The 11707-nt window shown below is 46.9% G+C and overlaps 1 protein-coding gene across 3 annotated transcripts; it reads left to right on the top strand.

Moving 5' to 3' along the window:
* Positions 1–1508: 1508 nt before the first annotated feature.
* PWWP3A (PWWP domain containing 3A, DNA repair factor) lies at positions 1509–11281 on the top strand. Of its 3 annotated transcripts, none has more exons than XM_054050411.1 (15): positions 1509–1612; positions 2071–2113; positions 2515–2610; positions 2796–2887; positions 3550–3620; positions 3975–4976; positions 5528–5647; positions 6301–6371; positions 6842–6918; positions 7394–7454; positions 7994–8069; positions 8199–8249; positions 8661–9091; positions 10313–10401; positions 10640–11281. In XM_054050411.1, the coding sequence occupies exons 3-15, from the start codon at positions 2557–2559 to the stop codon at positions 10716–10718; spliced, it is 2274 nt and encodes a 757-aa protein (XP_053906386.1). In that variant the 5' UTR covers positions 1509–1612; positions 2071–2113; positions 2515–2556; the 3' UTR covers positions 10719–11281. The 3 variants fall into 3 exon arrangements, with proteins under 3 accessions (XP_053906386.1, XP_053906385.1, XP_053906387.1); XM_054050410.1 differs by having other exon boundaries at positions 2068–2113; XM_054050412.1 differs by lacking the exon at positions 1509–1612 and adding an exon at positions 1886–1908.
* Positions 11282–11707: the final 426 nt, after the last annotated feature.

Genomic DNA, 11707 nt, shown 5'->3' with positions numbered 1-11707 from the left:
ACCTGGGCTCGTTTTCACTCCTGTTCTCAGAATAAAAGGGCTAAAGATGGACAGGGCGCAACCGCAGCGTGCCAGTGAGCGCTGGGGTGGCCTCCCAGCGGGGGAACTGTCAAGAGAACTGTGCCCAACCTTAATGGCCCAGGGCTGGGACGGGTCCTGCACTTGGACCACAACAATCCCATGGGATACTCCAAGCTTGGGGAAGAATGGCTGGAAATCTGCCCAGAGGGAAAAGCCCTGTGGATGCTCATCAGCAGTGGCTGAACATGAGCCAGCAGTGGCCCAGGTGGGCAAGACAGCCAGGAAAATCCTGGCTTGGATCAGCCATGGAGTGGCCAGTGGGAGAAGGGCCGGGATTGCCTCCTGGCCTTGGCACTGATGAGGCCACACCTCAAATTCTGGGCTCAGTTCTGGCCCCTCATTCCAAGAAGGACATTGAGGGTCTGGAGCGTGTCCGGAGAAGGGAATGGAGATGGGAAGGTGCTAGAGAACAAGTGTTGTGGGAGCGGCTGAGGGACCTGGGGCTGTTTGGAGGAGAGGAGGCTGAGGGGAGACCTCATCGCTCTCTGCAGCTCGTGAGAAGGAGGTTGGAGCCAGGCGGGTGCTGGGCTCTGCTCCTGAGTAACACGTGATGGGATGAGAGTAACTGGCCTCAAGATGCACCGGGGAGGTTCAGATAGGATATCGGGAAGAATTTCTTTACTGAAAGTGGTGAAGCTCTGGCAGAGGCTGCCCAGGGCAGGGGTGGAGTCCTCATCCCTGGAGGGGCTCAAAACACGTGTAGATGTGGCACTTCAGGACATGGTTTACTAGGGATGGTGGTTGGACTGGATGAGCTTGGAGGTCTTTTCCAGCCTTAATGATTCTATGCTCTTTCCTCTCCCTCAGGAGACCCAGGCAGGGCCCCTGCTGGAGTCCGGGCTCAAGCAGAACATTAGCACCAAAGGGATGGAGCTGGTCCCCATCCCTGTGGGGATCCAGAGGCGGCAGAGCAGCCGCTCAGGGATGGCTCCGTGCCGGACGAGGAGCCATGATCTCGATGATCTCCAAGGTCTTTTCCAACCAAACAATACCCTGAACGCCGGGGTTACCAATCAGCCGCCCTCTGACATCACGCTGCATCGCTACGTCGCAAGCGCGTCCGCATCTCCACGGCAGCCCGAGGCGCCGCAGGGCAGCAGCGCGGCCCCGGCTGTGACGTCACCGGGGTGGGCGGGGCCGCCGGAGGGGCGGGAGCTCTGATTGGCTGTAGCGTGTGTTTTGGCGGCTGGAGGGGGCGGTGACCTGCGCGCGCTCACGCAAGCGGCTGTAGCTGATGATTGGCTGCGGGGACGCTAGGCGTGCGGAGAGGCGGCCACTGATTGGCTGAGCGACGGCTGCTGCTGATTGGCTGTAGGGAGGGCGGGGCGTGCGGAGAGACAGTGGCTGACTGGCTGCGGGGAGGGCGGTGCGTGTGCAAGAGAGGCCGCTGATTGGCTGCAGGGGGTCCGCGCATGCGCAGCGGCTACCACTGATTGGCCGCGGCGAGTGCCGCGCGTGCGCAGTGGTGGGTGGCTGGCTCTGATAAGAAGGGCGGTGGTGTGGCCTCTTGTCTGCGCGGCGCTCGCCCGCGGTAACTCACGGTCCAGGCTCTCATCGGGGTGGTGCGGCCCAGCCCATTAGCGCGGTGGGAGCCCCGCTGGCTGGGAGCGCCGGACCCGCTTCCACCCAGGCCCGGCCCTGCCCTCGCGTTGGGCGTGGGAATGGGGGGGCCCGTGAGGAGAGGCTGGGGCCGGGGGCAAGAGGACCCGTGAGGAGAGGCTGGGGCAGGAGGGGTTGGAGCTGAAGCGCAGGATCCGATCAACGGGGGAATTGACGGGAGAAGCCCGAGGCCGAGGTCCATGGGGGCCTGAAGGGGGAAAAGCCAAGGTCTGAGCGGAGGTGGGGGGGAGGGGACCCAGGGAAGCCCTCAGGGCCTACAGTTTCTCTAAACTGTGCAGCAGTGAAAGGCTTTGTGTCCCTACCTTGGGTTTGCAGGGGTCTGACCCTTCCATGCAGCATTAACGTTTCCTTATTGTTCCTTGGTAGCAGGACCGCATTCCAGCACGCAGAGGGAGCTTCGCTCTTTGGCTTCGTAAGTACCAGGAGCTTTTCTTCCTGGCTTTCTCTTATAGTATTTCAAGCCTTTAGGAAACATGTGAGAGCCTTGTGGCTGGTTTACTCAGGTTATAATTGTAAACCACATACAAAACTTTGCACAGCATGGTATAACTTGTAGGATGTGATGAGTGGCCTCCATTATCAGGGTTCAGCTGTGGGGTGTACATTGTGATTCGTGACAGGATTTTCTAGGCTCACACATTTGTTGAGATCTTGTAGAAAGACACACTATTAAAACTTAATTTTGGAGCATGCATTCCAAATAACATCTACTCAGTGATATCAAAGGTCAAACTGTGCATAACTAGAATTATGCGTGTTAAGAAGAGGAAGAAAAAAGTGGATCAAGGTCACTTTTATTTCCTTTTTCTTCAGAACACGCTAGGATTTTCCTTTTCTGTGTGAAGCACAGTCACGATGGATCAAGAGTATGTCCTTTGCACATGGAAGAAGCGTTTATGGCCAGCAAAGGTAAAGTGGGTGAACAAAAGTTTGTGGATTTAATTTAGAAATGGAGTAGTAAGGGCTGCAAGTAAATCCTTTAAAAGAGCTAATCTGTAGGGTTCCTCACACTGCAGCTGGGTGCTGTTCTTATTGAAATATTTTAACTGTCCTTGGTCAAGGATTTGAAATAGAGGTTTTTCTCTTTAATGCAGGTTTTGTGCAAAACTGGAATTCCTAGGAAAACATCTGTTAATAATGCAAAGGAGACCTCTTTCACAGTTGAAATACTTGGCTTGAAAGAACGGTTAAGTATCTTTAGTATTTTGTGTTGGCACTCTTGGACATCTAAAACAGCAACAGTCATCTCTTTATCTGAAGAGCTTAGAATCATAGAATAGAATCACAGAATCGTGAAGGCTGGCAAAGACTCTAAGCTCATCCAGTCCAATAGTCAGCCCAACACCACCGCGCCTACTAAACCACATCCCAAAGTGTCATGGACACACGTGTTTTAAACTCCTTCAGGGATGGAGACTCCCCCACTGCCCTGGGCAGCTTCTGCCAGGGCTTCACCACTCTTTCAGTGAAGGAATTTTTCCTGATATCGAATCTAAACCTCCACTGGCACAACTTGAGGCTGTTTCCTGTCATCCTATCACTAGTTACTTGGGAGAAGGCGCCTGTGAAGAGATTGCTGATTTGCAGGAAGGTTAGGCAGCCGACCCAAACCCCGTTGCCATTTTAGGGCTGTCTGTGTAGGTGTCTTGTGTACATCCATAAACACCAGTCTGTTAGCTCAGGTGTTCCTCATGTGTTTTTTTTCCTGAACTTCTGCTAACAAGGACAAGTTTTGGGTAGGGGGAAAGTATTGCAAGTTCATTGCTAATAGCTCGTGATGTTGGTGCTGTTTAATACTGTAATGTTTGTAGTCAGCTTTCTTGCATTTAATGCTTCTGTGATTTTCAGCATCCACGTGAGCTGTGCCGATGCTGTGCCACTGAAGGAGGAATGTATAGAAACCATTGCCTCTAAGCTAGGTGAGGATATGTCAAAACATTTGCTGCCTTTTATGTATTATGATTGTAAAATATCCACCAAAACTCAGCCCTGGGGACATCAGTTGTGCATTTCACTTGCATTTCTTTTCCTTTCCATACATAATGTTTGGGAACAGGCTAGGCGTTACCACAGCTGCTTTTGCTCTTCCCTGCATTGGAAAGCATGGGGAAGAAACTCGATGCTGGAAGGTTGCACTTTGTGCATCTCTGTCCTCTGCCTGAAGAATCGTGGGTGATTTAAGTGCTAAGTTGTATCTTAAACACAAGAAATAGTATAAATTTCTTATATGCAGGGAAAGCTTATTGCATTTATTGGATGTTCTTCTTCATTAGATCAAAGAAATAATTCAAGTGAGGCTGTAGAAGAACTGAAATATCGCTGTTCTCTTAAAATTGCCCTGGATATTTTGCATCAAAATGGCTCAGCTGGACCGGTTCCACCTTCAGAAGAAGGAGCAAATACACCATTAGCCCAGGAGAACAACACAGGATCTCTCTCATTAACTCCCTTACGTAGAGGTCGATCACTCTTTAACCCTAAGGAAAAGGTAGAGCCTGAGACTTCCAAGAGGAAAAGAGAACAAAAAACCAGCCCCAACCTGGCGATTGAGGCAAAAAAGCAAAAATTGAAAGGTTCTTTTGTTTTGGAGGAGAGCACCAAAGCGCATGGAAGTGGAACAAACACTTCCAAGTGTAGTACTAGGGGCTCGCATGAGGTATTGAACTCAGATAGGCAAAACTATAGAACACCAGAATCAAAATCACCTCCAGGACAGAAAAATATCAAGCCCAAGTTGGAGACAAAGTCCAAATCAGGAAGTAAAAACTCCCTGAAGGCCAAGGAGGGAAAAAGTAAGCAAGGAAGAAAATCCCTGAGAGGATCAGAGCCACCTGTATCATGTAAGAATGATTTCCCTGAGGATCAAGCCCAGTCCTGTGCTGAGGAATGGTCTCCTCTGTCCATCCCCTGCAAGCCTGACACTGTCAGAGCGACAAACACCAGGAGGCAACCTAGAAGGACGTTACAAGATTCCTCTGGTCAAAGTGCCTTGGGTGGCTTGGAAAAATGCAGCAGGAGTGAGACTGAAAGTCTAGCAAAGCATTTAGATGGAAGAAAAAAGTCAGCAAGTTTAAAACAGATTAATGGAGAACACGAAACTGGTGCAGCTGCATCCTCGTACAGAAAAACTAAATGCAGGAATTGCCCCAAATCTTCATCTGGGCCTTCTGACAGCTTCCTCTTACAGCATAAAGAGGAGGAAAATAAGAACAACTCATCTGTGGCTGTGAATAAAGTAAAGCAGTTTCAGCTGCCTGACTTTGAGGAAGATGAAGGTGGGTGTATCCCTCAGGGAAGGGAAAGTTGATTCCATTTGATTGTTGAGCACTGTTCCTTGTGATGTTGCAGTGCTTCTATGGATGTGGTTATTGAACTGCTGATTTTTAATGCCTTTTAAGGTTTTGAGAAGCTAAAAACGTGGTCACTTAATACTGGATAAAAGCTGGTGTTGCATTTGGGTTGTTGGATTGTTTAGGGAAGCCCTTGACCTTCATGGGAGGACTCAATGACTTCACGTGTAGCTTTTTCTCTTCACTGCTCTCTAGTTGGTGTTGGGAGGAAGTGATGTTAAGTAAAGGAAAGGCTGGTATGGAGTCTGTAAACCAGCCTGTTCTTGCTCCTTTCCCTCTTTCATCTTCTTTTCAGGTTATTTGGCCTCTACCAAGGCAGAGAATTGTGTGTGTGTGTGTGTGTGTGAGACCCTGTGTTACAGGGCCTTGCACTGTGGGGTCACTTACCCAGCTGCGTGTTTCACCTAGTCTGGAGAGCACATGTTTTTAGTAGTTATTCCGTGGTTCAGAACACTGGTACTTGCTGCTCTTGGCAGGACTGGAACCATCGGACCTGTCTTCTAAGATAGTTTCCCCAGAGAGTCTTTCTCGTCTCTCGCCTCTGGTAGATGAAGAGGAGGAGGATGAAGAACTTCCTAGTATTTTATCACATCAAGGTGAGATCAATGTACTTGCGTGAGACTTTTTCACCCAAGGGTGGCGTGAGCTCTTTTAGAGTTCAAAGGGAAATGGCCTCAGAGATGATTTAGGTTGGAAAAATTAGGAAAAATTCCTTCACAGAAAGGGTCGTCAAACACTGGAAGAGGGCTGCCCAGGGTAGTGGTGGAGTCACCGTCCCCAGAGGGATTTAAAAGCGATGTGGATGTGGTGCTCAGGAACATGGTTTAGTAGTGGAGTCGGTACTGTGAGGTTTACGGTTGGACTCGGTGATCTTAAAGGTCTCTTCCAACCTAAACTGTTCTGTGGTTCTGTACATGTACCTTCTGGTTTGCTGACAAGCTATGGTGATAAAGCCTAACCTTTCTATCTAGCTCTTTTGGGGCTTTGGATAAAATGCATTTCTTGAAAGCCTCAGAAAGGCTTTTTGGAACAGAACAAACTGCAAAACACAGAGTGGGCGAGGGCCTGGGGTTAAGTGTGAGCATGGCTGTATTCAGAGCTCCCTGTGCTGCATTTTGAAGGTATGGGACACATCCATCACCTTGGCTGAAACCTATAAAGGCACTGAAACTCCTGAGGGGAAGCTGGTACGTGAGGGTGAGCTGTCCTCTCCTTTTTCAATGAAAAAATACTTTGTTTTCCGTCACAGAACCGCAGTCGATTGAAGAAGGGATTTTGGTGTGGTGCAAGCTGCGACGGTATCCATATTGGCCAGCAGTGGTAAGAACTGCTCACTGCCTTCCTCAAATGATGTCACAGGGCGTCTGATAAGGAGCTGCTTAACAAGTTCTTGAGAGTCATTTGACCTTCTTGACTTGTGTAGAGCTGGAAATTATAAAAGATCTTCCAGCAGAAGCATTCCAAAGATTACAGAAGTAAATTTACATGTGAAAGAAGCACATAAAAACTGTGTGGTTGATTCACATGTGTCTGTTGGAGCAGAGGGTTGCTACTGAGCTGTTGTACCTTGTGGGATGAATAAGGGTTGTAGTACCCTACTAATGAAAGAGGATGGGTCCTTGTGCACTAACAAAAAGCTCTGTTGGGGTAACTTGCTATTCTTGCTGCTTTAAACTTGATTTTCTATATTTGTGTAACTTTCTTTATGGGTGAGCTGCATAATATTGTCTGAAAATATCCCTACTTTCTAAGGGTTTTGGGATGCTGATGAGATTTTATCCCTTCAACAGGTAAAAACGGTGAGGCGGAAGCAGAGGAAGGCATGTGTGCTATTCATAGAAGGGAATACAAATAACAAGAAAAAAGGGTAAATTCCATAGATCCTCATCATATTCTGAACTTTAGGTGTTGTCCTGTTCTCTATTCCTGGTACAGGTGATTAAGAGTGTTGGTTAAAGTTAAGCTGGATCCCAGCAGGTGGGAGGAGCTGAGGAAGGTAAGGGATTGCAGATGTGAAGTGTGTGCTTTGTGCTGCTAGCTGAGACAGACAGCACTTAAGTGAGGGATGAAAAAAGGGTTGGGGACCCAGCAAGTGTTTTACATGTGGTGCCCAAACTTTCTGGAACTGTAGGTCTGCCTTTGGTTGTGTTTTAAAAGCAGGTGCTTCTCCTTTGTTAAAAGATTCCATAATTTCAGCTTATAATGAAAATGAAAATAGGCAAAACCTGTTCCTGAATTCCTTATGAAATCGGTTTTTCAGAGAAGTGTAGAACCATGGTAAATAAACAGAGGTGCAACTCAACTGTCTCTTTTCCCTAACTATATTTACTTGTTGCATTAAGTTTCTCAGTGCCTCTCAAGAACCTGAAGCACTTTGATTGTGAAGAAAAGCAAGACTTCATAGTGAGTACTGCCAGGAGCACGTGGCTGCAAGCGTGTGTGGGTGTGGAGAATGAAGCTGTGTACACAAGCATGGGGGAAAATGAAAATGGAGCCATATATGCGATGTGTGAGTGGCCCTGTGGCAGGAGTGTGGTGCAGGTGGCTGGTCTGGATCTGCCCAGCCTTCTCTGTTCGCCCTTGCTTTATTCAACAAAGCAATTAAATATAACTCCTGTTCCACAGGGTGGAGAATAACACGGGAAGGGGATCTCCAAACCCCTTCTCCTGTTGCAGTGAGGCTGCTGCTGGGAATGCCTCTGTGTGTGGGAGGGGAGATGCTTAAGCCTCTTGAGTTCACTTGTGGGTTCTGTACCTGCAGCAAAGCCGGTTATGTGCTCCATGACAAAGGGATGGCAGAAGTTGTTTGAAGAACACAGAAAACTGCAAGCCAACTCCGATTCATTATCGCTAGCCATTTGTGGTACCTGGTTAGTGCCCTAGAGCTGAAAGCATCAGTAGGCTGTTCTCTTTAGGACTGAAAAATGGTTCTTGTCTTATAGGAGCGAGCCAAAGAAGACTATCGCCAAGAAATAGAGTGGTGCATTCGCCTGATTTCTGACTATCACATTAGAGTAGGTGAGCAGATGAGTTGGGTGATGTCATCCATTCTAATATCCATCAGGAAAAAAAGATAACACCGTAACGATCGGCTTTGTTTCATGGGCTTAATTGAGCTGATAAATAACCCTGTTTTGGGCTTTGCAGGTTGCCATTCTTTTACGGGATCCTTCTTGGAGTATTTTGCTGCCGATATCAGTAAGTGAATTCATTGTATTCTGTTTTCTTCTCTTCATAGGTGAGTTTAGCTCTTGGGCTTATGAATGCAAGGTAGGCATCGGACCTGGTGAGGGGGCGAACTGCTAATTACTACACACCATTATTGCCCTCTAAGGCTCTTCAGTAGTTAAATATTGATTGTTAAAGCTAACCAGGTAACCAGTTACCTCACACTGCAGTAACCTCATTTCAGAGCTCCTGTCAGTCTCAACTTCTGATCCTATTTTAAGGCAAAACTTAAGATTTTGTTGTTAGTGGGGTTTTTGATAGGAGATGAAGAAAAACTCCTTATCAAGAAAGTCCCTATTTTATGTTTACATATGTAAGCATGCATGCAGTAAAAGCCCCCTTTTCCTGTGTATTTATGAATGATTGTGGCTTTTCTCCCAGGCTACCCAGTTAGGAAGGAAGCTTATCATGGTTCAGCCCAAATGACCTTTCCAAACACGGCAGAGGAAGGTGTTGAAGAGTCCTCATCAGAAACTTCACCTCAGAAACCCTGCAAGAAACTTCTTCCTGACAGGACGAGAGCTGCTAGGGATAAAGCAAATAAAAAGATAGTGGAGTTCATTGTGAAGACTAAGGGGGCCGAAGAACATCTTTTGGCTATTTTGAAAAGCAGGAAACAATCCCGGTGGCTGAAGGAATTCTTGAATTCCAGTCAGTATGTGACCTGTGTTGAGACATATTTAGAGGATGAGGAACAATTAGACCTTGTAGTGAACTACTTGAAGGAAGTATATAGTGAAATAGACACTAAAAACCTGCACCAAATACATGGAGATGGGATAAAATTCATTTCGGATGTCCTTCTGCCTGAAGTAAGTAAACATGAAATGCTGAGAAGTCAATGTTGAATTAAGTAACACCAGTGTTTTCCAGTTGGAGTTTGCTGCCTTGCGACATGCTTCTCGGGATCAGGTGACACTGCAGCTGGGCAGATACCATTCTGGGTCATGGTCCCTTTGGCTCAAAGGGCAGAAGCCTGAGCTTTGTCTCTGTGTAAATTTTGAGCAAAGAACATTAAAATCGGGGCAGAAAATTCTTAATAAGCCATGTTTGTGGACTGGTAATCAGAGAATACCTATGTGTCTGTTCCACGTGGGAGGACATAAATCAATAAAGCTGTAGTGTTAATCCCTGTGTGCTTCCTGCAAGGCTGCAGATGTCTTGTGTTCATAGGCTGACAGGGTTATGGGTGAGGTGTGGACCAGGGTAGCTCTAAACACTAATTTTTAGGCTGTTATCACAGAAAGCAGAAACTTTAGGCAATATGATGCTTTTAAAGGCAGAATTATCTGGTTCAGGTTCATATTGATTACTTCTAAAACTCCCCAGAGCTCTAGGGTTTTATTTAATTTGCCTGGTGACTGCTGGGTTTTCCTGGGCGCTGTGTGATGGGGTAGGTGGTTTGGTTTTACAGTTCTGTTCTTCCTGGTAGCTTTCCTGGGAGAACAACAGTAACTATTGTAGAAACGAAATTGCTGTGAAGAGTTATAATCTGGTTATAGCAGTGCTCTCCTGGGAATGGTGAAGGACAAGTTTGTGTTATTTAAGACCTGCCTTCCAGTACTGAAAGGGGCTCCAGGAAAGCTGGGGAGGGGCCCTGGATCAGGGAGGGCAGGGATAGGATGAGGAGGAACAGTTTTCAGCTGGAAGAGGGGAGATTGAGATGACATCTTGAGGAGAAATGTTTTGCTGTGAGGGTGGTGAGGCCATGGCCCAGATTGCCCAGAGCAGTGGTGGCTGCCCCATCCCTAGAGGGGTTCCAGGCCAGGTTGGATGGGGCTTGGAGCAACCGGATCCAGTGGGAAGTGTCCCTGTCCAGGGCAGGGGGTAGGACTGGATGGGCTTTGAGGTCCCTTACAGCCCAAACCATCCCATGATTCTAACTTTAAGGCACAGGACCAGCAACTTCATCCAAGCTTCCTCAGTGATTAAGGATCTTACACTACAGAGGTGCTAATCTCCTGAGACAGTTTAAAACTGCTGGCTGTAATCTCACTTTTGTTTCACGCTAAGTGAACTGAATACTTTTGTAGGCCATCATTTATGCGATTTCTGCTGTGGATGACATTGATTACAAGAAGGCAGAAGAGAAATACATAAGAGGACCCTCTGTAAGCAAAAGGTATTTTTTTTGTTTTAGTATTCTCTGAATTTTTCCTGCTTGTTTATTGCTTTTATATGGAGCTGTGTTGGGTGTAAGAGGCAGGAGGGTTCAATATCTTCCTTTTGTGTGTGATCTTCCTTGCTATCAGAGTAAAAAAGTGATTAAATACGGGGAAACATTCTAGCTGAATTACTATAAGATAGTACAAACTGCTCAGATTCGCTTTGCCACACAACTTCCATGCATTTCTTTCCAGAGAGAGAGAAATATTTGATGAAGAAATCTTAAGAAGAAAAAAGTGGAAGGAGGATCAATCATCCCAAGACAGCGTCTGAGCATCGGTGTCAGCGCCCTGAGTTACAGGCACTGGGTGTACACAATGACATCATTATTTGTATAAAGATGTAATTCTTGCTTTCTAAAACCTGTGTATGTTTCCATGAGATGTGGCTGTTACTCTACTGCGCTGCTCTCGGCCACAGTTGTGTCTGCAGTCCTGACTCTCGATTCTGTGCCTCAGAGCTGCACATGACTTCCCTGCTCCGGCTGTGTGGAACTTCTCCGTAAAAGAGGGTGCAAACCGTGTGGGAACACAGTGGCACGCCTGTGCCCCTTCCTGCTGGAACTTGTAAAGCTGCAGGTGTTTTTGCAGAGCTTTCTGATATCCCACTACATTCTGTGTGGATTAGTTTGGCCAAATATCTGATGAAGGAAGGGCTGTGTCCTAAGAAAAGCAGGTACTGTTCAATTACATAGTCTGATTTTCCTGCTGCTGAATGCTTGCAGTATTCCAATCTGAAAACACCCCCAGTGGGTTGACTGTTCCTGCTTTACCTGTCTCAAAGTGTGGGCAATAAAGCTGGTACCGCATCATACAACCGCAATAAAGGCTTTGTGTTTGTTGATAGGACAACTGAAAAATTCAAGGAAAAAAGGAATCCCCTGTTTGCTAAAAAACATTCAATTTTCTGTTTAAAAGTGAAGCTATTTAGAATGCTGTTTTAATGGCTGGGTGTTGTTTTAATGCTGTGACTTTAGGAACACTTCTAAATTGTCTTTATCTGATTTACACACAATCAAATCTGACATTTAATCCTCTCCACTGGCTTCTGAATAAGATGTGGCCTTTGCCAGATGTGCAGTGCGAGGCAGATGCTCCCCCACCTGAACCTTACCTTGCGTGTAGGGCTTTGTCTGTTGGATAAAGCCATAGAAGCACTTTTCAGTGTCACCTTATTAAACAGGGGCGAGTACGAGAAAGGAAGATCACAGTTTCTTTTGCTTTCTCTAAGCGGGTACTGGAGGATGTCATCCCCTAATCCTT

The sequence above is a fragment of the Cuculus canorus genome, chromosome 27 (assembly GCF_017976375.1).
Source record: "Cuculus canorus isolate bCucCan1 chromosome 27, bCucCan1.pri, whole genome shotgun sequence".
Lineage (NCBI taxonomy): Eukaryota > Metazoa > Chordata > Aves > Cuculiformes > Cuculidae > Cuculus > Cuculus canorus.
The sequence above is the reverse complement of the archived record's forward strand: the minus strand, read 5'-3'. Positions and strand labels throughout refer to the sequence as shown.

Bases quoted from the DNA above. Each gene is read 5' to 3' on its own strand.
- PWWP3A (XM_054050411.1), top strand. From the start codon at position 2,557: ATGGATCAAGAGTATGTCCTTTGCACATGGAAGAAGCGTTTATGGCCA. The intron at 4,977-5,527 runs GTGGGTGTATCC...TGCTCTTGGCAG, and splicing joins TGACTTTGAGGAAGATGAAG to GACTGGAACCATCGGACCTG. The intron at 6,919-7,393 runs GTAAATTCCATA...TGTTGCATTAAG, and splicing joins ACAAATAACAAGAAAAAAGG to TTTCTCAGTGCCTCTCAAGA.